We start from the raw sequence: 21,111 nt of genomic DNA on the forward strand, positions 1-21,111 counted from the left end.
AGCATAGGCTCCGCCAGCGCCTCATTCTTCGAGACTGTCACGTATAGCCTCCAGATGCGATCTTTGAACTCACAAAACTATACAGTAGCGATCCGAGCCTGAAGAAAGTGAACTTGGGGACGGGTACATATGAAGACGAGAGCGGAAAACCATGGATTTTGCCATCGGCTCGTCCACTCAAAGGCCAAACCGGCGTCGGGGTCTTACACTCTTTCGTGCTTTCTCAAACCCTACGCTAACGGAACTAAACTGCCCTCAGACCGATTCCGAGGCGACCCTGGTTCGCGCTATGACGTATAGTATGGTACCGGACAGCTATATACATGACAAAGTTTTATATTTCCTGTTTCTCTGATACTGGTGTTGTTACGATTAGCGTTGTACTTTGTATATGGGTTCCTAAAACAGGGCAAGACAAAAAAAACTATCCAAACTCCTTGACACATACTTCTCATTAGACCTTTCCAAACTGAAATTTAAGTTAAGAGCTCTAGGGATCCTCCACTCCTAAGAGCAGTAGATTCGCCTGTTATGCAGCCTTGTCAGCTGCTGACACATCAATATCCAACTTCTCCGTCTGCCAACGGGTCAATATCGTAGATGATGAAATGGTATCAGGATGCTCAATGCCTAAAGTCTTTGTTCGTAACTGTTTACAGTCCCCCATTAAGTTGAAGGCTTCCGCACCGCGGCCCTGCCTTTTCCAGGTCAAGGCAAGATTGTTCATGCTAGTCAGCGTGTCTGAATGCTCTGCACCCAGCACCCTTTTTCTCGTTTCCATTACTTGCACATTCAACTCTTCAGCTTCTTTCCATCGCCCTTGCTTCTTGTATATTGATGCTAGATTGGCCATATTGGTCAGCGTGTCTGGATGCTCTGCACCCAGCATCCTCTTTCTCGTTTCCAGGTCAGCCCGTTCTGCAGGTCGCCAATTACCCTGCACTAGCTGACCTCCTTCTTGCCTGATTTTACATTCTCTTAACTTCAATCATTTCCTGCGTAGACTCACCTTTATTATGCTTCATGGACGATGAAGATGTCCTGGACTTGGGCTGTCAGGTTCTACCGTGGATCAGCAACCAGGTTATCCTCATAGGGCTGCAGACCCGTAATAAGGTTTATTGTACGCTTGGATGCGAGCTGTTCGTTCTATCCCAGCAAGTAGCATCGATCAGTGAGACAGCAATCGCGCGACAAAAGCTATTGAAGATATTTGAGATTGTCGACAAAGCATGTTCAGTGGGTGTCATTGTATGCATTCAATCAACCAGCTTTCACTAACAAACTCCACGGAGGTCACTGAACGAGGCAGATCGATTTCGAGCTCTGAAGAGAATTCGTAGTTACAAGGATTCGACGAGCAAAATCAGACAGACTCTCATCAAAGAAACACAGGAAATCCTGATCAATTTTGTCCTAAAAACCCCAGAATACCACACCCTTCTACGCCTAATTCCGGATTGCTTGGCTGTAGATGAAACGGAGCTGTTGTATACGGAGGAGGGATACCAGGATGACGATGATATTTGATATCCAGGACATTTGAATGAAACGCTTTACACGCAATTACAGACCTATGCTACGTGTCGCTGCTGCACGGGTCACCTGGAATGGACGCGGCTGCGACTAAGCACCGACAGCTAAAACGGGGATGAAGATGTTTCGTTTGAACTCGTCTTTAAAGCCAATTATTTTTCTCCGACACATTCTCAATCATTTGTACAGTGGAAGGAGTCAAATGTAATAGTTCCAAGGTGAGGGAACAACCGCTTGATGAGGCCAACAAATACGACTAACGCTTAGGGCCGAGGTTTGCAGGCGGGCTGGTATTCAGAAGCGGAAGAAAGTAGGGTTCACAATCGCACCCCTTGAGCCTTTATCGCCGAAAAAAAATCGCTCTCGCGTGGCACAAAGAATGAGGCGACTAGAACTGGGAGAATTTTGCACATTGATCAACGATCTGCTTGGGAATCCGGTTCATTTTTATATCCAATCAAACGTGCTTAAGGTTATTGAACCACTTGATCCCTACCCCTGCCGTGGTATTGCCCCTTTTGAAAGACTTTCACTAGGGCAATGGCTTGAAAAGATTCCTCATGTCTCCAATAAAGGAAAGTCTCACCTAGCCTATACTATTGCGAAGTCCGTCTGGCAATATTACGATTCTCCGTGGATGATCACACCGTGGACTCACGAGAGCATTCAGTTATTGAATGAAGGGACTGGCCTGACAGGTCGGGGAAAACCACATCCATACCTGAGGACAAAGTTGGTTCGAGCGATTGTAAAGTCTAAGGACTATTATTATGCCAATGATCTCATGCACCGATATCCAAATATTCTTGCATTAGGGATTCTTCTCATCGAAATTGCCGTCAAGCAGCCCTTAACAAGTGAGGAGTGTCCTTACCCCTTGAGTGAAGCCGTGATCAATGATTACTATACGTGGGCGTGGACAACAGCCCATAGAAGCAATTTGAAAGACACTGTACATTCTATGTATGAAGAGGCTGTTAATAACTGACTCAATCCTGACCTATTCAGTGGCTCTTCAATACAGCAATCTAGAGAGGTAGACGTGATCAGAGCCCGACAGAATGCTCTCTATGAGAAAATTGTCCTCCCATTGAAAAGATTATCCGACTCCTACCGAGATGACTGGGATATCCAAAGTCTTCCGACAGAGAACACAACTGAGACATTTTCTGACCAAAACATTTCAAACAAGGCTATCACTGCCTCAGAGTCTCCTCTTCAAGCAGATTTCACGGTTGCAATATTCTGTGCCTTGCCGCTAGAAGTCGATGCAGTCAGCGTTCTTTTCGATGGGTTCTGCGAAGACTCTACCCTCCATCAGAACGCACCAGGAGACTCAAACACATATACTCTCGGTCGAATGGGTCGCCACCATACCGTTTTAGTACACCTTCCAGGCATGGGGAAGAGCGTTGCATCCCAAGCTGCCTCTTCTATACGATCAACCTACCCGAACATCAAGCTCGCCTGGTGGTCGGAATTTGTGGCGGTGTTCCATATAAGAAAGGACAGGCGGAGATTCTTCTCGGGGATATAGTGGTCAGTGACGGGATTGTGCAGCACGACTTTGGCAGAAGAGTTCCGGGGGCGTTTCTTCGCAAGACATCTGTTACCGATGGGCTTGGTCGGCCTAACGTGGCGATACGAGGTTTCCTTTCGAAAATCAAGACGACTTTGGCACAGAAGCGGATTGGAAGCAAGATGGAGAAATATTTGGAAGCCATCAACCAGACCCTTGGCAATGACGCCGCTCGATATCCAGGGGTAGAGCATGATGAGCTCTTTCAGTCTACATATCGGCATAAACATCAAGACCCCGTTGCTTGCATCAGCTGTACCCACTCTACCAATAAAACAGTTTGTGATGAAGTGTTTGATCTAACGTGTCATCAATTAAAATGCAACAAGGAGAAACTTGTTCAACGCGAGCGGCTTCAGACTGCCTTTACCCTGGGACATACACCTTCTCCCACTATTCACCTTGGTCTTATCGCATCTGGGGATACAGTCATGAAATCTGGACAAGATAGAGATCTCATCGCTACGCAGGATATTGTAAATGCTTTTGAAATGGAGGGTGTAGGGGTCTGGGATAGTTTACCGTGCCTAGTCGTCAAGGTCGTGTGTGATTATGCTGACAGCCATAAAAATAAAATATGGCAACCGTATGCTGCAGCGACAGGTGCTGCCTGTATGAAAGCTTTACTAGATGAGTGGACGTTATGACGCAGTCAAGATACATTAGTTCACGTCTATAAACATAATGATGCTTGATATAATTCTCGGACTTCCCGGTAGCTGCGGATATGGTGTTTTTCAACTAAACTTTGAAATCAGTTATTTCAATTTGTATATGTTTCTCTCCCCTCTCTCCCTAGATACTGTCAACAACCTCGGTGTCCTCTACGCTGTCTTAATTTGGATATTGACCTGCGAGCAACCGACCATAATGTATAATAGTAGTGCTCTTAGAAGTGGTGAACCTCCAGAGTTCTTAAATTTGAGCCTATGTTAATCTGGAAACGGCTGATGAAAGCATCTGCCAAGGACTTTAGATTATTTTCCAGTCTGCAGGAATCTGTTCTAGCACCCTATACTCGGCTTTGATTGTAACTGTGGAAAGTGAACATCAGTGTGGATGATATTGTGGTCTAAATCTAGTGAGGTCATCTAAGCCAAAGATCTGTGAACGGGAAGGGGTGCATGAGGCATCAAACAGTAACCATCACTTGTATTAGAGAAACAATTAATGTAAATGTTTGTTATGTATACACTAGACATCTGTTCATACAATACAATACGTAGGGTTGCCTTGGGGTTAGTTTAAAGTAGTTTAGCTCCTCTTGACAAAGGGGTTGAGAAAGAGTAAAGGAGTCGGTTTTACCTCCGAGTGTACCACCAAGGAGAAAACAAAGCATGCGAATCATGAATATCTTCCTATCTCGGGACTGGAGAACTTTCGTGCTCTGAGAACAGAGCAGGTGTTAGGCGAGCATTCTGCAGAAAGCCCATTTAAATTTCCCTGAGAAGATGAAAACGCAATGCCAAGATGACCTCATGTATCTCAAGAGTCATCGAAACATTAGTACTTGTTTCGCTAATAAACCCTCGCTCCCATTAAGGCTACTCCACGCGCAATTGCCGACATGAGTAGCTGTCGTGCGGCGCGGCCCCGGCGATTCACAGATAGGATAGGACAGACATGCAAGATACTTTACGAGAAGATTGGATGCATCCTACGATGTTCGGAAATCCATCGTCACCAGCCGATTGCAAAGACGATAGATTGAGCAAACACCCGAAAGTGGGTGTGGAGGTGGAGCACCACCCGCAGATAACGCAGCTCCACCGGTCGAACAGAAGAGGCGATTAAAGTTCAACCGCCATGTTATAACCCACTTGGTCGTACTCACGGAGACGATATCTCCACACACGGTGATGTCGTTCTTGTTGGAGTCCAAATTCGATTGTCTTGGCTTTGCGGAGTCAAATATCACACTTGTTTCTCGCTGTGGCATCCAGTTGATATCTAAAATTGCATATTCAAGTTCTTCTCCCAGTCCTGACGGTCGAGGTAACTTTGATCTCCCGGTGCATATCTTCTTTCTGCACACGAAATCTTAAAACTATGCCTGAAGAAAAGAAAGACTCATCAGGGCCAGATGGGGGTGATCTGAAATCAGTCATGACCGAGGTCGGGCAAGGGGTTCTGAGAGACTCGAGGGTCGAGGATGCTGATCCAGCTCTCCGGTTCGCGGAAGGCGAGGTTATCGAGTACACCGAAACGGAGAGCAAGGAGGTCTTGCGCAAGATAGACTGGGCGTTGATGCCGTTGCTATGCTGGGTCTATGCGATACAGTTCGCCGACAAAACTTCTCTAAACTATGCATCGCTAATGGGAATTCGGACGGACACCCACCTGGATCCCAACTCGCAGCAGTATAGTTGGGTCTCCAGCATTTTCTATGCAGGATATATCTTCTGGGAGTAAGTAACCAACATTCCCTTACAGGGTGGATGTAAGCTAATATTCTCCCTAGATTTCCGACCACATATTTGCTCCGTCGTCTACCCTTGGGCAAATACACGTCAGTTAACATCGCTTTCTGGGGTGTCGTGCTCGTGTGCCACGTTTTTACGCACAACTATGCCGGCCTTCTTACTGTCCGGTTTTTCCTTGGTGCGTTCGAGGCTACTGTCACACCAGCATTTGTGCTTTTCACCTCCTGCTGGTACAAGCAGAACGAGCAGGCTAAGCGGATGGGCTTCTGGCTTAGCTGCAACGGTGTTGCGCTTTTGCTTATCGGTCCAATCGCCTATGGACTGTCCGCGGTCCATAATGCTGCGCTTGAATCCTGGAAGATTCTATTCCTCGTCCTGGGACTACCTACAGTCGTCACGGGTCTTTTTTACCTGTGGTACATGCCTGACAACCAGATCAACGCTCGGTTCCTGAACCACCGCGAGAAGCTCATCGCCATTGACCGCATCCGTGGAAATTTCCAGGGTATCGGAAGCCGCCAGTGGAAGTGGTCGCACTTCTTCGAAGCCTTCCGCGACCCTCGCACTTACTTGTACGTGCTATTCTCTCTGCTCATGAACATTCCCAACGGCGGTATCACCACTTTTGGCTCCATCGTCATCAACTCTTTCGGCTTCTCGCCACGGCTATCGTTGTTGCTAAACATGCCCACCGGTATCATGGACATCTCCTGCAAGCTTTTCTTCACCTACATGTCCGACCGATTCCTCGACCGGACTCTGTTCGCCTTCATCGCCATCCTTATCCCCATGATCGGTGGTATCATGATGATCGTCATCCCCTTACACGCAAAGGCCGCCCTGCTGATCGGCTACTATTTCATCGGTGCCGCCGGCTCGGCTTGGTGCCTTGTCATGGTGATGATTTCCAACAACACGCTGGGCTACACCAAGAAGGCCACTGTCAACGGTCTGCAGATCCTCGCCTATGCCGCCGGTAACTGGATTGGTCCCCAGACCTTCCGGTCCAACCAGGCCCCCAATTACTACGATGGCAAACTGATGGTCGCCGTCATGTATGGATTATCTGCCCTGACACTCGTGGCCATTCGTGTGGTCAATATTGTTGAGAATAGGCGTCGAGACCGCAAAGCGAAGGACGAACCTGCCGTTAATGCCAATGCGACTGGTGGAACAGAGTTTTTGGATCTCACGGATTTCGAGCAGCCCAATTTCCGTTATGTTCTATAAAGAGGGAAAAACTAAGAAAACGGCCCTAGTATTGGTCTTTCTTGGACAGTCGTGTCGTAACTATTTGAAAGACAATGAATTTAGCTTATTATCTTATATTTAAATATAAGTTGGGACCAAAATATACAAAGTTATATCTAGCGATAAATCCACGTATATCTACTCAAAAAAACCTCATTCAGCAATTATGGACGCTCTAAATCAAGACCTTATCTTACACCTGCTCTGCAAGAGTGCGCGACGCAGCCACAGTGCCATTGCAACATGAATGAATGAAGGCATGGTTTTGGAAGTATCCTCCGTCAGGCCAACATCGCCCCGTATGCCATATCCACTACCACCCGGCTGTTTCGATGACCAAGCGGTCGCCTGCAGCTACTTTGACAGAGTTCTTGTCTCTAATGACGACCCGGTCACCGGACCTTTGAACCCAAGTATTTTGTCCCCGCCACCCGTCATCACCACCAGCCATTCCGTACGGAGAGAGACTCCAGCGCTCCGAGAGGACGTTTGAAGGATGCAGAACTAGAATCGAGCACTTTCGATATGGAAGGCTTCTCTTCCTCAAATAAGTTCTGTCCAACTGCATGGACACGATTACCATCCACGAATATCATGAAGTTCACTGGTGTAAATCCAAATTTCTAATAATAGGTTTTAATGGAATGCTTCTGATATCTACTCCTTTAGTGATAGAAATCATTGACATGATCTTACTACCATTATACTACGTATTTAGAAAATGGTGACTGCCTATCTAATTGAAACCACTTATGATGGAGTAATTCTTCACCACCTGCACTAGGGTATCTAGGTCTTTGTAAATAATTTTGATGGTAGAGATATAAATATTTTAACGCGTAGTCTTTCTTCAGTATAAACAATATCTGCTAGGTTATATTATAGGCAGATAATATTGAGGAATATTTATAAATAAGAATCTGCTTGATATTGAGAGCCTTAGCAATAGTATATACATACTAGGCTTTGAATTGGTCTATATATTGCTATATTTGCGACTTGGACAAACCTGATGGAATTAGTAATGACTAAAATAGATAATGGATATAGCTAAGCTTCTTACCCACCAGCAACCTCGGCCTATATGAACAATTTTTCAGTGTCGCGATTAATAGCTTCAGTCAACTCTTTGAACGTTAAAAGAAGAATCTTGTGATTTAATAGTTTGTCTTTATTAAATATTAGTATTTATGCTACCTATATTAAAGCTAATAACTAGAGTCTTGTTTGTTAGATTATAATATATTTAGATATAATTGACTATACTATCAGTAGATCCAAAGAGAATAGTATATAATTTAGGTGGGCCCTCTCGACGGGTCTGTATCAGGTTGTACGATCATGTTTTCTGGGGAAATTGGAACTTGTCTTCTTCCCTCAATGCGCGACCTGTAGGATGTGTCGACGGCGATTGATCAGGCCGGCGAGAGCGGACGAGATGGTGGAGTCCAGTGGAGGTGGAGGTGGAGGTGGAGCTCCACCAGCCTAGATACACATTACCACCACAATAGACCCCATTTTCGCCATATTAGCAGAGTGATTGGTCTCTCTCCAGACCCCATAATGAAATAATCTATGGACAACGAGAAAGTAGGTTAGAGCAATGTGGCCCTGCACAGTCTGATTAAATGGAGCCGGCCTTGCCATACTGGTTAGGCTTAATCAGACCTCCCTCACTTCTACGCCGGTGCCTCAACAGATAACCAACTTGAAGCACATCGACTAGAAAAATACCGTCGCTATGGGATCGATTGCTGTTCCGCAGGAATATACCGCGCCTCTGCCTACCAAAGTGAATAGTCACACCAATGGTTTTCACACCAATGGCACTTCTGCCGCGTATCAGATCATTGAAGAACCTAGCCAGTCAGGAAGAAAAATAAAGGTCATCGTTATCGGCGCTGGTGCGAGCGCACTCAACTTTGCACATGATGTCGACACGAGTCCTCTCGATCTAGATCTAGTTTGCTATGAAAAGAACCCAGAAGTCGGAGGCACCTGGTACGAAAACCGGTATCCAGGATGTGGCTGCGACATTCCCTCTGTGAACTACCAATTTTCATGGGCCCCCTCCCCTGAATGGACTTCATTGTACGTTATCATATTGCAGCGGACCGCCCACAAAAAGGTACATGACACAGCGGCTAACTCCTGACAGCTACTCGAGCGCACCGGAAATTCTGAGATATTTCAAGGAGATTGCCGATAAGTACGGCCTTCGTAAGTACATTCGCCTCAATCATAAAGTGGTTGGCGCAGAATGGAACGAGCACGACCAGCAGTGGCACGTCAAGGTGCAAAAGGGAAATAACCCAGACGATGTGATTGAGGCCGAGGCCGACATTTTGATCAACGCTAGTGGTGTGTTAAAGTGAGTGTCTCAATAGTGATGTCTCCGCATGAAGCAAGACTATTGTGGCTAATCGGCTGTTTTACACATAGCAAGTGGAAGTGGCCTGCGATCCCAGACCGAGAAATCTTTCAAGGTCCTATGCTACACAGTGCTAATTGGGATGACACTGTGGAGCTCGCCGGAAAACGTGTGGCCGTTATTGGTTCTGGTTCTTCTGCTGTGCAGATAGTGCCGAGTATCCTACCAAGTAAGCCAATGTGTATATCCTCAGGAAAATTGCGCGACTGACGGTGTTTCATTAGCTGTCTCTTCTTTAACATGTTTCATCCGAAGTACGTCATGGGTGACTGCTGGATTTGGCCAGCGATTTGCAGGAAAAGGCGGATCAAACTTTAAATGTGAGCCATCCTCCGCGATTTGTTAGATCGTATGGACTAAGACTTGAATGAAGACAACGAAAAACATAAGGACGTGTTCTTGAATGACCCCAAGAAATACCTTGCATACCGAAAGAAGATCGAATCGGAACTCAACTCTCGGTTCCGCTTTATCCTGAATGGATCGAAAGAGCAGACTGAAGCAAGAGCAGTAAGTGACAAGAGAAACCCCTAGTCTACGCAATGACAATTGCTAATCCAAGTTAGTTTTCTGAGAACGATATGCGATCGAGACTCGCGGCGAAGCCAGAGATCGCTGATTTGATCGTGCCCAAAAATTTCGCCGTCGGCTGCCGTCGACCAACCCCTGGTAACGGATACCTCGAGGCACTTTGCAAAGACAATGTGACCATAGAGTCCCACGGCATTGAGAGATTTACGCCGAAGGGTATCAAAACCACAGATGGCGTCGAGCATGAATTTGATGTGATTGTTTGCGCGACTGGTTTCGACGTCAGCTGGAAGCCGCACTATCCCACAATTGGTCGTGAATCACGCAGTCTGAGTGATGAATGGAAAGATATTCCTAGCACATACCTCTCGATCACTGTGCCTCATTTCCCCAACTACCTCAGTGAGTATTGTCATCTCGACAAACGTGAAGAGCCTCATACTAATCAGCCATTACGCCTATAGTCTTCAACGGGCCATTCGGGCCCTATGGTCATGGAAGTTTCCTTCCCATCACAGAAATTCTATCAAAACACTTTCTGCAGCTATTCGAGAAGATGTCTTACGAAGGTGTCACTTCCTTCGAGCCTAAGGAAGAGGCTGTTGCTGACTTTGTCGAGCACCGCCGCAAATTCATTCCGCGTACGGCGTGGTCTTCGCCCTGCCGCTCATGGTTTAAGCAGGGTACGATTGACGGTGAAGTGATGATGTGGCCTGGATCACGTATACACTTCTTCGAAACAATGAAAACTCCTCGCTGGGAAGACTACAATCTCAAATACACGTCATCCAACCGATTTGGATATCTGGGCAACGGGTTCGCAGCACGTGAGTTCGATGGACGAGATCTCAGTTGGTATTTAGGTCTACTGGATGAAAAGGACGCCCAACATGCGTACCCAGACGAGGACTTTAAAGACTTCATGAACCAGTAATTCTGACGGCCCTGGATTTCTAGATTAGAAAGTGCGTCTTGAACAAGGCTCGAGCGTGCTATTCAGGTTGCAGGGTATGTCTGAAATAATAATTTCTTTACGAATAGGGTTTCCTATATGCATTTAGTCCACCGGACAGATAGCGTAATACAGTAAATACAGCACATGGTGTCATTCTGATAACTATTCTAACCTCTTACAGACCAGCACAAGAGGTTGAGGTTGAATGGGTCTTGTTGCAGATAGAAAATTATGTCAGTGTGGACATAACGAGCAATGACCTGTATCAATAAGTGATAGTAAGACGCTCATTGGTGCTTCTAATACAGGTGGTATGATACACACACACATACATATATATATATACATACTTCCAATCCATGCCATGCTGTTTCAGCCACTAGGATATTCAACACTTGCACCAGCTAGTGTGTCACATTTACACTGGCACAACCGTCTTCCAGGGTCTTTAAACGATCGTCTGTGCTAGCATCCCACAGCCCCACTGTTTGATCAGTAGATGCTGAAGCGATCTGCCTTCTGGTAGGAGGAAATGCTACAGCTAAGATCGGGTTTAACATGTTCGAACCCCTGTAGCTTTTCAGGTCTTTAGATGATCATCTTTCCTAGCATCTCATTTCCGGGTTGTGTCACCATCAGATGCTGACGCGATCTGCTTGTTCTTGGGAGAGAATGCTACCGCTTAGACTGAGCATCACTTCGCCCTGGTTTCCAAGAGTGTTTTGTACAGCTGACATATATTAAGATTGTATCAGCGTATCTCTCAGTAAAACTAAAAGTTCTTTCTGTGTTGTTCCTACTTATGTAAGTTACAATATATATGTATCTCCTCTAGAAGAGTTCAACGTACAGAACTCTTCCTATACATATAGTCCACTAATTATGAGATGTATTCAACATTATAGATATCAATAGTCTAGTTAATCATTTTATCTTTGATAGAATTTAATATCATACTATAAAATATTTTCGTATTTTCATACTTGTATTGTTTGTCGGCACATGTTTAATGTCCGAAAAGGGCTGGTTAGTTGCTAGTGGGAGAGAATCTAAGATGCAACCCCGCATGTCTTTCAATTCTCCAGTTGTCAACTGCTGCCAGCCACTATGCGTTCAGGCCCACCGGTCTCGTGTATCAAGCATAGCCACTTGCTCCTCATTCCGATAGAGCTTCTCGCGGCCATTTTCGCGCTCCTGCCTAACCGAGACATCAAAAACGCCCGCTTGACCTGTCGAGGTCTCTGCAATGCTGTACACTTGCGACTCGACCGTGTGTTCATATCGGCTAATATACGTAATATAGAAGTCTTAAAGGCCATCGCAGATGATGAAACTTTCCGCCGAGGCGTTGTTGAGATTGTCTGGGACGACTCTCTACTACCTATCACACGAGACCCTGGTGAGTTCTACATTTATGACTACGAAGAACCGACACCTCAGACGATTCTAACTCGCAAGACGATTACAGTGACAGGTCCCCAGTTTGGTTCCGCCACAAACTTGGGGATAACCTGGGCAATATATTGAATGAGCGGGTGGTGCCTGACGACCCCGACCTTCCTATCCACGTCGCTAAGACCCAGCATGCTGCCGCTCTGATCCCAACCAAGGAGGCTTGGTCATACTATCAGACTCTAGTCCAACAGCAGAAAACGGTCCTCGCATCTGGAGCTGATGTCTCTGTGCTGCGCTATGCCCTAGAACAATTCCCCTCCCTCAGGCGAATCACTGTCACTCCCGCCGCCCATAGGGTTCTGTTCCACCCGCTGTACCAGGCCCCGATGATTCGCGACTTCCCGCAAGAGCTCAACTACCTGATCCAATACGGCTGGCTGGCTACTAAAAGCGCATACTACCACCCTATGGCGCCTCCCCCTGGGGCCCCAAACGAAGGCAGACTGGACCCGTGGCGCGGGTTCCGTATCGTCATGCGCCTCCTAGTCGAAGTGAAGGACCGTCACCATGTTATGGAGCTAGTCCTAGATACAGGGGACCTGCTCTGCGGGATCAGCTGCCGCATCTTCGAGACCTCGCGGCTCTGCTTCTGCAGCTAGGCTTCAGGCGGATTGACCCGGCCCTCATCGTTGACAGCGATTGGTACGACGACTGGGTGCCCTTCCGCAGCGGAAATCTCGGCCGGATGCTGGCCAATGCCCAAGACCTGGAGCACGTAGCACTGTCTACCACCGTCGGTCCAGACCCAGCTGTTGATGCGGAAGATGGCGGGGATGGGCATATAAGGAACTTTATCCCACTTAAGAGTATCTTCCCCTTGGACAGATGGCCCCGTCTACGGCACTTGGCGCTGTTCCGGTTCTTGGTGAACCAGGGAGATATGATAGGGCTGTTGGTCGCCCTGCCAGAGACCTTAAGATATGTAGAGCTGAGCTTTCTGCTGTTCCTAGAGCAAGGAGGGAACTATAGGGATATGTTGGTTGAGATGCGAGAGAAGCTGGGTAGCTGGCGAGAGAGGGGGGAGCGGATCCGGCCGAGGGTGGTGATCGGGGTTAATCTGACCACCCTTCAGCTTATTGGAAGGACGATATGGACGGATCGGGAGGTTGGGGAATTCCGTTACGGGATGGGAAGAATCCTTTCGGTACAGGTCAAGGGGGGAACAAAAATAAGATAGAATATGGCTTTGGGGTAGTGAAAGACGTGTTTGAATCTGAATATGAACGACCTTTTATGGACCGCCATACGATGATGGAGCTAGGATACTACAAATAAGGACTGTGGCCTACTATCCCAAGTATATAAGAGAAACGGGGACTAAGATGAAGATATTATTGATATATATGTATGTATCTCCCGACTACTGGCATCTATGTCGCATGTAGTTCCCCTAGACTCTGGTACATATTGAGCCTATTCTAAGAAAAATATATATCATATTTAATAATATCGACAAATAACACAATTATTGCTTTAAACTTGGAGCTAATCCTTAAGTCTTTTTGTTAGGGTTCTGAAATTGTACTTTCATGAGTATTGTATGGTCCCAGGAATACGACATGTGGCACACGGCTCCTTGATGTCTAAACCAACAGCAAATTTCATCCCCGAAGCAATATCATTTCGAAGCAAACCCAGCGACTTATTGACTATGGCTAGCCTCCCTTTGGCTTTACAATCAACATCGGTTGGTATGATGGCCCTAGTCTAGAGGAGGTATTTCAACCAGTGTAAAATTCTCTCTTATAACTAGGTAGCAGAAGAAGAACTTAATAAGATGACAGGATGGGGAGAAAATGTGGCGCGGTGGAGTCCCATTCCCAGATAGCGGCATGAAGGGTATTGCTGAATTTCATAAAATGAACGCTTCATGCCCGGTAAGGAAGACGCGTAGCTACATAGACGGAATCTATTACGGACACACTAATAGAATGACCCGCATATCCTGCTATCTGTAATTAATCTCCAAAATCAACCCTACACTGAGTTTTGACCCCAAAAGAGTACATCTAAAATCAAAATCTCCCGCTTGTAAAAGCGCCACAGTGCTCGGGGATCGGAAATAGGCCGGCGTAGGCTCGTGCTAGGCCAGACTAGTTTTGTAGTATGAGTTGGCATTGCGTCATTGGTTTACTCCCGCACGAGGAAACTTGGGTAGTACGAATTATCATTTAGGTTGTGGATAGGTCCAATTTGCAAACTCACTGTATGATTTCCACCAATCTGGGATCTGACAAGTAGACTAGCAGGGGACGTCGATGGTCGCACAATCCGGACAGACTCGATGAATTCATGGAGACAGAGTCACACAGAGATTGGGAGGATCGGCCGATCGGATTGCCGCCATCCATGGATGGCTCACAGCGGGGCTCGTGGGATGCCCAGGAACTCGGCAAATCCATAAACCAGACCTCAAGCGCAGTGCCGCGTCGCTCTGTTTTCCTAGTGTCTAACGAGTTAGTTAGTTCAGGCATGTGGCTAGGATCGGACGTGGTTCCGGTTTTCTCGGCGATCTGCGATGAGCTGAAAGAAAGTTGGAGCCTGCGTAGACGAGCCTCCTAGCTTGCCGTCCGGGCGGGTTAGTGGCGATAGCGCCAGATCAGCCCAGGACTCCAGGATGTACCGGTATATTTGTAGGGGGTTGAGTATGTATGTAGGATGCAGGGCCATTGGGCTGGTTGAAAGTTGCTGACTAGTACTAACTTGTAATCATGAAGATAATAAAGATGAGAAAAATGAAGAAAGGGGACGTGGCTGGAGCAGCAGGCAACTGTTTACTCACCAGCCACACGCTAACCCGTCTAGTCGGTGGCTGAGGGCCACTCCACTGGAGCTTGCTGAGTGGGGCGATTACGCATCCAGCAGTGGTGATATCAATGTTGATTGGCTACAGGGGCCACGGAGTCTGCATTGGGCAAGCGCTAAGGCGTTCCCGGCCTAATAGCGCAGACCCAGAACCAGAGGAAGAAAAGAACAAGGACCGCTGGTAGTCCTGATTGCTCCTTCCCCACGAAGCGCTCTCGAGCTTCTTGCTTCCTCTTCTCTCCTGCCACTACTACTACTATTCCTCCTAGACTCGACTGTATCAGTCTCCCTTCTACTACAGAGCCATCGCACAGTCATTCTACAGGCAATTGGCGTAGACCAGCCCAATTGCCAGCTCCCGATTGCCGCCTTTTTTGTTCTGCGGCCCAGAGCCGCCCGCGCTCGGAACCACTGACGTCGTTCGCTGCGGCATCATCCCATCGTCCTGAAACGCCAAACAGTAACACGTCGTCGCTGACTGCAGTGATTTGCACCTGCTAGGCATTCTCTTTCAGAACTGCCGACACATTTCTCATCGTCCTTGCTCTCACAACACAATGGCTTCAGAAGCAGCCTCCAAAGCGGAGGCTAAGCAGGAAGGAATCATCGAGACCACTCAAGCAGCAAACAGTGACCCCCATTCCACCATCCAGCCTGAACTGGCCGAAAAGAAGCTTGTTGAAGAAAGCCGCAAAGCAGGCAGTGTGGCCTTTCAATTCAATCCCGACGCCTCGCCAGAAGAGAAAGCCAAGGTGGCACAAGCGGTAAGTTGCTGCCTGCCGTCGTGATGTCGCGTTGAGGTTTAGAGTGTGTTCATAACTAATGTTGTGATGCGGTATACAGTCTCTTCCCCCGGGACTCAACCTTCCTAAGAAACCAAATGGCGCTAGTCTAGTATCAGATAAGGTACCTTCCAGTCTCCCTACCTGTCGTCTCGCCAAACACTGACTTATTCTGATGAAGGATATAAGTGGTCCCGCTGACTACGACCTGCCTTCAACAAACAAGGCAACCGACCAGGTAGTGGAGGCTCCTTCGGTGAAAGAGAATGAGCCCAAAACTGCTACCAACGGAGGTCTGGATGAGACGAAACGCTGGGCACGGAACCGCACCGGATGGGCTCCCCAGTTCGCCAAACCAGATGTCACATCAGACGATGCAGAGACACTGTTGGATCACCGGACCTTCTTGGAGGACATTCTAAATGACAAGTTCTTTGGAGGTATGTTGGATCCCCTTGCATCACAAAATTGGATATATCTGATTCACATAGACTGGCATCATAATGCCGCCGTTATTGTCTTTGCTTGCCTTACGTCTTGGATCATCGCTGTGCTCGGAGGCGGCCTAGGCTGGGTCTTTCTGGTAATGGCTGCTTGTGGCACCTACTACCGAACGTCAGTTCGTCGCGTTCGCCGCAATTTCCGTGACGACATTCACAGAGAAATGGCGAAACAGCGCCTGGAGACAGATACCGAGAGTTTGGAATGGATCAACAGCTTTTTGGTCAAGTTCTGGCCAATTTATGCCCCCGTTCTCTGCGACACCATCATCAACACTGTCGACCAAGTGCTGAGCACATCGACTCCAGCTTTCCTTGACAGCTTGCGCTTGAAAACATTCGTCTTGGGTACTAAGCCTCCTCGCTTGGAGCACGTCAAAACTTATCCCAAGACCGAGGTTGACACAGTCATCATGGACTGGAAATTTAGCTTCACACCCAACGACACAATGGACATGACTTCACGCCAAATCAAGGATAAAATCAACCCAAAAGTAGCCCTTGAAGTCCGAGTTGGCAAAGGTGTAGTCAGCCACGGTTTAGATGTTATTGTTGAAGACTTCGCATTCTCTGGCTTGATGCGAGTTAAAATCAAGTTGCAGCTTGAATTTCCCCACATGGAACGTGTCGACATTTGTTTCTTGGAACGTCCCGAAATCGACTACGTTTGCAAGCCTCTTGGTGGCGAACATCTTGGTTTCGATATCAACTTCATCCCTGGTCTTGAAGGTTTTATCAAAGAACAGATTCATGGTAACCTTGGTCCAATGATGTACGAGCCTAACGTTTTCCCAATTGAGATCGCGAAGATGCTCGCAGGTAGTCCAGTTGATAAGGCCATTGGTGTTCTCGCTGTCACTGTTTCTTCTGCCGCCAATCTGAAAGGAGCCGCACGAATCGGTAACACCATCGATCCTTATGCCTCCATCTCTCTCAACAGCCGAAACGAACTTGCACGAACTAAGACCATTCACGATACGAGCAATCCTCGTTGGAATGAAACATTGTACATAATCATCACCTCATTGACCGATGCACTGACTATTGCCGTGTTCGATTATAATGAATTCCGCAAGGATCAAGAGCTGGGTATTGCTACATTCGCCCTTGACAAGCTTGAGTCGGAGCACGAGCATGAGGGCTTGAATTTGGATGTCTCGTATAGTGGTAGAAGCCGTGGCATCTTGCACGCTGATATTCGATTCTTTCCTGTCTTGGAGGGTCGAAAGCTGGAGAATGGTACCGAAGAGCCAGCCCCGGAACTAAACACTGGTATTGCACGTTTCACTGTTGAGCAAGCTAAGGAATTGGATGGCAGCAAGAGTTTTGTTGGATCTCTCAACCCGTATGCAGTCCTGTTATTGAACGGGAAGGAGGTTCATGTCACCAAAAAACTGAAACGCACAAACAACCCTATTTTCCAAAACAATTCGAAGGAATTGCTCATTACGGACCGCAAGAACGCTAAACTAGGGCTTGTCATCAAGGATGACCGCGATTTGTCAACTGACCCCGTTATTGGAAAATACCAAATAAAATTAAATGATATGCTCAAGATGATGGAAAAAGGTAACGAATGGTATCTCCTGTCTGGCGCCAAGAGTGGCCGTGTCAAAATGATGCTCGATTGGAAACCTGTGGCTTTGCGAGGTATCGCGGGTGGTGCCGGCTACGTCTCTCCTATTGGTGTGGTTCGCATTCACTTCAAGGGCGCCACTGAGTTACGCAATTTCGAGACTATGGGTAAATCGGACCCATATGCCCGTGCTTTGCTGAACGGTGTCCCTAGTGGTCGCACTGTTACCTGGAGGAACAACCTCAACCCGACGTGGGATGAAATCATCTACATCCCTGTTCACAGTACACGGGAAAAGCTCACTCTGGAAGTCATGGATGAGGAATCCATGGGTAGAGATCGTACCCTTGGTGAAGTTGAGGTTGCTTTGAAAGATTACGTGCATGAGGGTGAGAACGGCGAATTCGAAGTCGATGATGAGAAGCAGGACATGAAGAGTGGCCTTCGCATGAATGGACGTGGTGCAGCCAAGGGTCTTCTGAATTACACCGTTGCATTCTATCCTACACTAAACGTCGTTGACCCCGAGGAAGAAGCTGAGGAGGCTGAACAAGAGGCAGCAGACCCCGAAGGTTCTCGTAAGAGCCTTGATTCCACTGGCCGCAAAAGCTTGGAGCGTAATAGTACTGATGCTGGAAGAGTCAGCACGGATGTCAAATCCAATGGACGACCCAGCATTGATACTGCTGCTTCTAAACGTACTAGCAACGGGGGCCCGACTTCTCCAACATCTTCCCTATCTGCCACTCGTCAAGAGATTCCTAAAATCCATATCGGGGCTGAAGACTTGCAAAAATATGGTATGAACTCCAAGTTGTTGATGCTCGAGTGAAATAGTTACTAATTCTTTTCACAGAGTCTGGTTTGATCGTATTCAAGTTCATTGATGGGCATCTGGCACACTCGAATGTTCAACTCCAAGTTCTCATTGATGATCACATGTTCCCCTCATATACTTCAGAGAAAATCAAGTCTAAAACAGCGACATTTGCAGATGGTAAGCCTGGATCTATGGTTGATTATTGACCTGACCCCTCACGGGGTTGGTGGTTTATGTAACACAGACTAACTATTAGTGTAGTGGGTGACGCGTTTGTGCGCGAGCTTGAATTTTCACAAATCACACTCAGGCTTGTTGACAATTCTAGTGAAAAAGAAGAATCTCATGTTATTGCTAAGTTGACTGGCCCAACACTGTCCACCCTGCAACGATGCCTATATACTCCAACCGAGCTACAACTTCGATCGGACAGTGGCGCAATTAGCAAGATCAAAGTCAGTCTACGTTTCATTCCGGCTCTCATGAAACTTGATCCCAAAGAGTCTATCAACAACTCTGGCGACCTCAGGGTTGATATTCTCGACGCCGCCGATCTTCCATCAGCAGATCGTAACGGTTTCAGTGACCCTTACTGCAAATTCAAGCTCGATGGAAAAGATGTCCACAAGACTAAGGTGCAGAAGAAAACTCTTCATCCTGCTTGGAATGAATACTTTGAGACACCGATCAAGTCGAGAATTGGAGCCGACTTCCGCGTGGACGTGTACGATTGGGACTTTGGTGATAAGGCGGACTTCTTAGGCGGAGCTCCCATTAATTTGGAGATGCTGGAGCCGTTCCAGGCTCAAGAAGTAACATTGACACTAGACGGAAAGTCAGGTGCGATCAGATTGAAACTCATGTTCAAGCCATCCTATGTCATTCGGTCTCGTCAAGGCAGCTCAACCTTCTCAGGAACATTTGCTACTCCAGGTAAGATTGTCGGCGCGCCTGTCAAGACTGTAGGCCTAGTCGGCGGTGGTGTTGTGAAGGGTGCATCTTTCCTCGGTCGAGGCTTGAAGAATCGCTTCGCACGCGGAGATAAAGATAGTGAAGAAGCTGAAGTTGCGACACCTCCTCGCGAAGACTCGCCTCCAAGGACACCCAATATCAAGACTGACGGCAGTCTTTCCCGTGCTCCAGGACTTGTTGTCGATCCGGCCACACCTACTTCTCCCGCCGATACCCCGGATAGCTTGCAACGTCGTCACAGCCGTACCCGCAGCATAAGGTCTCAGTTTGGCGGCGATAAGAATGCGCTTGGGTCTGGAGGGGGAGGAACAGCGCTTATCACTCTTGTTTCTGTTACAGGATTTCCTCCTTCGGCCAATGTCCGTTGTCACGTTCGCCATCTAGGCCCCAAGGGTGCTAAAGAAGTCCACAAGACCAAGGCAGTCAAAAGTGCTGAAGGAAGCATCCAGTTTGATACAACTCACGAAACTGTCAAGGTCCCCAATACTACTGCTGACGCTCAGTATTCACTGAAGGTTGTGAACCACAGCACTTTCGGCTCCGATGAGAGCCTTGGAGAAGCCATCTTCTTTGTCGATGATCAGGGATCCTCCATGAGCAAAGAGAAGACTGTGGGCGTCGGTTCTGGTAAAGTGGTCATCAAGAGCAGTTTCACTCCCAACGAAGTTGCCAATGGTCGTCCCAGCACAGCCACCTCGATCAACGGCGACAACGATGCTAGCAGTGAGACTCCTGATAAGAAGCGACGAAGCTTCTTGTCTAAGCGCAGCGTCAGTGGTGCTTAGATTTGGTGATCGAAACGATTGATGCATTGTATCATTTTCTCTCGCTCGAAAATATATGCTTCGTCTATTTGTTATTCCGGGGAGGCAAAAAATATTCACACGACGAGACTGTTTGCTATTGCTTGTTTTCACGATTTATTCTTACTCTGTTTTGTGATATCCTTTTCCTTCGTATTATAAAGTCTATTTGGGTTGCTATTATCGGCTATGTAATGTATTCATTCATAGCCAGATGGGAAATGAATATAGTATTTGATTTGATATACTGGGTAGCCTTTTTTTTTCCGTCCTAGGAAACTACGTGTAGATAGCAATGAAAGGACCCCTAGATTATCCATTTCAGAGTATACCCAACCACTAATCTAGATAATAGAAATAAACTGATACATCATAACCCTCTTCACCCATAAATGTGTCGAGGATCCACTACATATTCCCTATTTCAAAACAATTGACACCCAAAAATGTCAAAACAACCAAGGGAGACAAATGGTGGGGATATAACTACCCGTCTCGACGTCTTGCAAGCCCTCGCTCATCATGCACCGCAAACGTCCTCTCCTCCAATCGGCCGTACAGAAACACCAGTTGTTATGTGGCATGACTAGCTAACTCCATGAGAACCAAAGCAGATGAGGCCACATGTCTGTATAGGTAGGTATGCGTCCCGCAACGGTTCAAATATTAGGGCTGACGGGTAGAAATTTAGG

The 21,111-nt window shown here is 47.2% G+C and overlaps 6 protein-coding genes across 6 annotated transcripts; 5 read left to right on the forward strand and 1 right to left on the reverse strand.

Moving 5' to 3' along the window:
• Nucleotides 1-529: 529 nt before the first annotated feature.
• Nucleotides 530-853, reverse strand: BGW36DRAFT_364793 (uncharacterized protein; the record flags this gene model as incomplete). Its single annotated transcript, XM_046214594.1, has 1 exon — nucleotides 530-853. The coding sequence occupies one exon, from the start codon at nucleotides 851-853 to the stop codon at nucleotides 530-532; it is 324 nt and encodes a 107-aa protein (XP_046066348.1).
• Nucleotides 854-1,023: 170 nt separating this feature from the next.
• BGW36DRAFT_401502 (uncharacterized protein) lies at nucleotides 1,024-3,762 on the forward strand (the record flags this gene model as incomplete). Its single annotated transcript, XM_046218752.1, has 13 exons — nucleotides 1,024-1,239; nucleotides 1,309-1,470; nucleotides 1,573-1,600; nucleotides 1,658-1,754; nucleotides 1,804-1,846; nucleotides 1,874-2,042; nucleotides 2,073-2,445; nucleotides 2,470-2,488; nucleotides 2,510-2,512; nucleotides 2,561-2,783; nucleotides 2,811-2,900; nucleotides 2,922-3,025; nucleotides 3,049-3,762. The coding sequence occupies 13 exons, from the start codon at nucleotides 1,024-1,026 to the stop codon at nucleotides 3,760-3,762; spliced, it is 2,241 nt and encodes a 746-aa protein (XP_046066349.1).
• A 1,402-nt stretch (nucleotides 3,763-5,164) lies between these two features.
• On the forward strand, nucleotides 5,165-6,768 carry BGW36DRAFT_411920 (putative allantoate permease; the record flags this gene model as incomplete). The annotated part of the gene is made up of 2 exons (XM_046219191.1): nucleotides 5,165-5,523; nucleotides 5,577-6,768. 2 exons carry the CDS (start codon nucleotides 5,165-5,167, stop codon nucleotides 6,766-6,768), a joined length of 1,551 nt encoding a protein of 516 aa, XP_046066350.1.
• Nucleotides 6,769-8,333: 1,565 nt separating this feature from the next.
• Nucleotides 8,334-10,692, forward strand: BGW36DRAFT_466003 (uncharacterized protein). The gene is made up of 7 exons (XM_046222320.1): nucleotides 8,334-8,880; nucleotides 8,948-9,160; nucleotides 9,232-9,389; nucleotides 9,445-9,540; nucleotides 9,594-9,730; nucleotides 9,787-10,153; nucleotides 10,216-10,692. Exons 1-7 carry the CDS (start codon nucleotides 8,531-8,533, stop codon nucleotides 10,683-10,685), a joined length of 1,791 nt encoding a protein of 596 aa, XP_046066351.1. The 5' UTR covers nucleotides 8,334-8,530; the 3' UTR covers nucleotides 10,686-10,692.
• A 1,121-nt stretch (nucleotides 10,693-11,813) lies between these two features.
• On the forward strand, nucleotides 11,814-13,436 carry BGW36DRAFT_433027 (uncharacterized protein; the record flags this gene model as incomplete). The annotated part of the gene is made up of 4 exons (XM_046221212.1): nucleotides 11,814-12,105; nucleotides 12,165-12,652; nucleotides 12,718-13,162; nucleotides 13,234-13,436. 4 exons carry the CDS (start codon nucleotides 11,814-11,816, stop codon nucleotides 13,434-13,436), a joined length of 1,428 nt encoding a protein of 475 aa, XP_046066352.1.
• Nucleotides 13,437-15,523: 2,087 nt separating this feature from the next.
• Nucleotides 15,524-20,401, forward strand: BGW36DRAFT_433028 (putative membrane bound C2 domain protein; the record flags this gene model as incomplete). The annotated part of the gene is made up of 6 exons (XM_046221213.1): nucleotides 15,524-15,730; nucleotides 15,810-15,872; nucleotides 15,930-16,188; nucleotides 16,240-18,624; nucleotides 18,681-18,821; nucleotides 18,906-20,401. The coding sequence occupies 6 exons, from the start codon at nucleotides 15,524-15,526 to the stop codon at nucleotides 20,399-20,401; spliced, it is 4,551 nt and encodes a 1,516-aa protein (XP_046066353.1).
• Nucleotides 20,402-21,111: the final 710 nt, after the last annotated feature.

The sequence above is a fragment of the Talaromyces proteolyticus genome (genome assembly GCF_021365285.1).
Source record: "Talaromyces proteolyticus strain PMI_201 chromosome Unknown BGW36scaffold_14, whole genome shotgun sequence".
NCBI lineage: Eukaryota > Fungi > Ascomycota > Eurotiomycetes > Eurotiales > Trichocomaceae > Talaromyces > Talaromyces proteolyticus.

Coding starts and splice junctions, on each gene's coding strand:
- BGW36DRAFT_466003 (XM_046222320.1), top strand. CDS start 8,531: ATGGGATCGATTGCTGTTCCGCAGGAATATACCGCGCCTCTGCCTACC. Junction 9,161..9,231: donor AACGCTAGTGGTGTGTTAAA/GTGAGTGTCTCA, acceptor TTTTACACATAG/CAAGTGGAAGTGGCCTGCGA. Junction 9,390..9,444: donor AGTGCCGAGTATCCTACCAA/GTAAGCCAATGT, acceptor GTGTTTCATTAG/CTGTCTCTTCTTTAACATGT.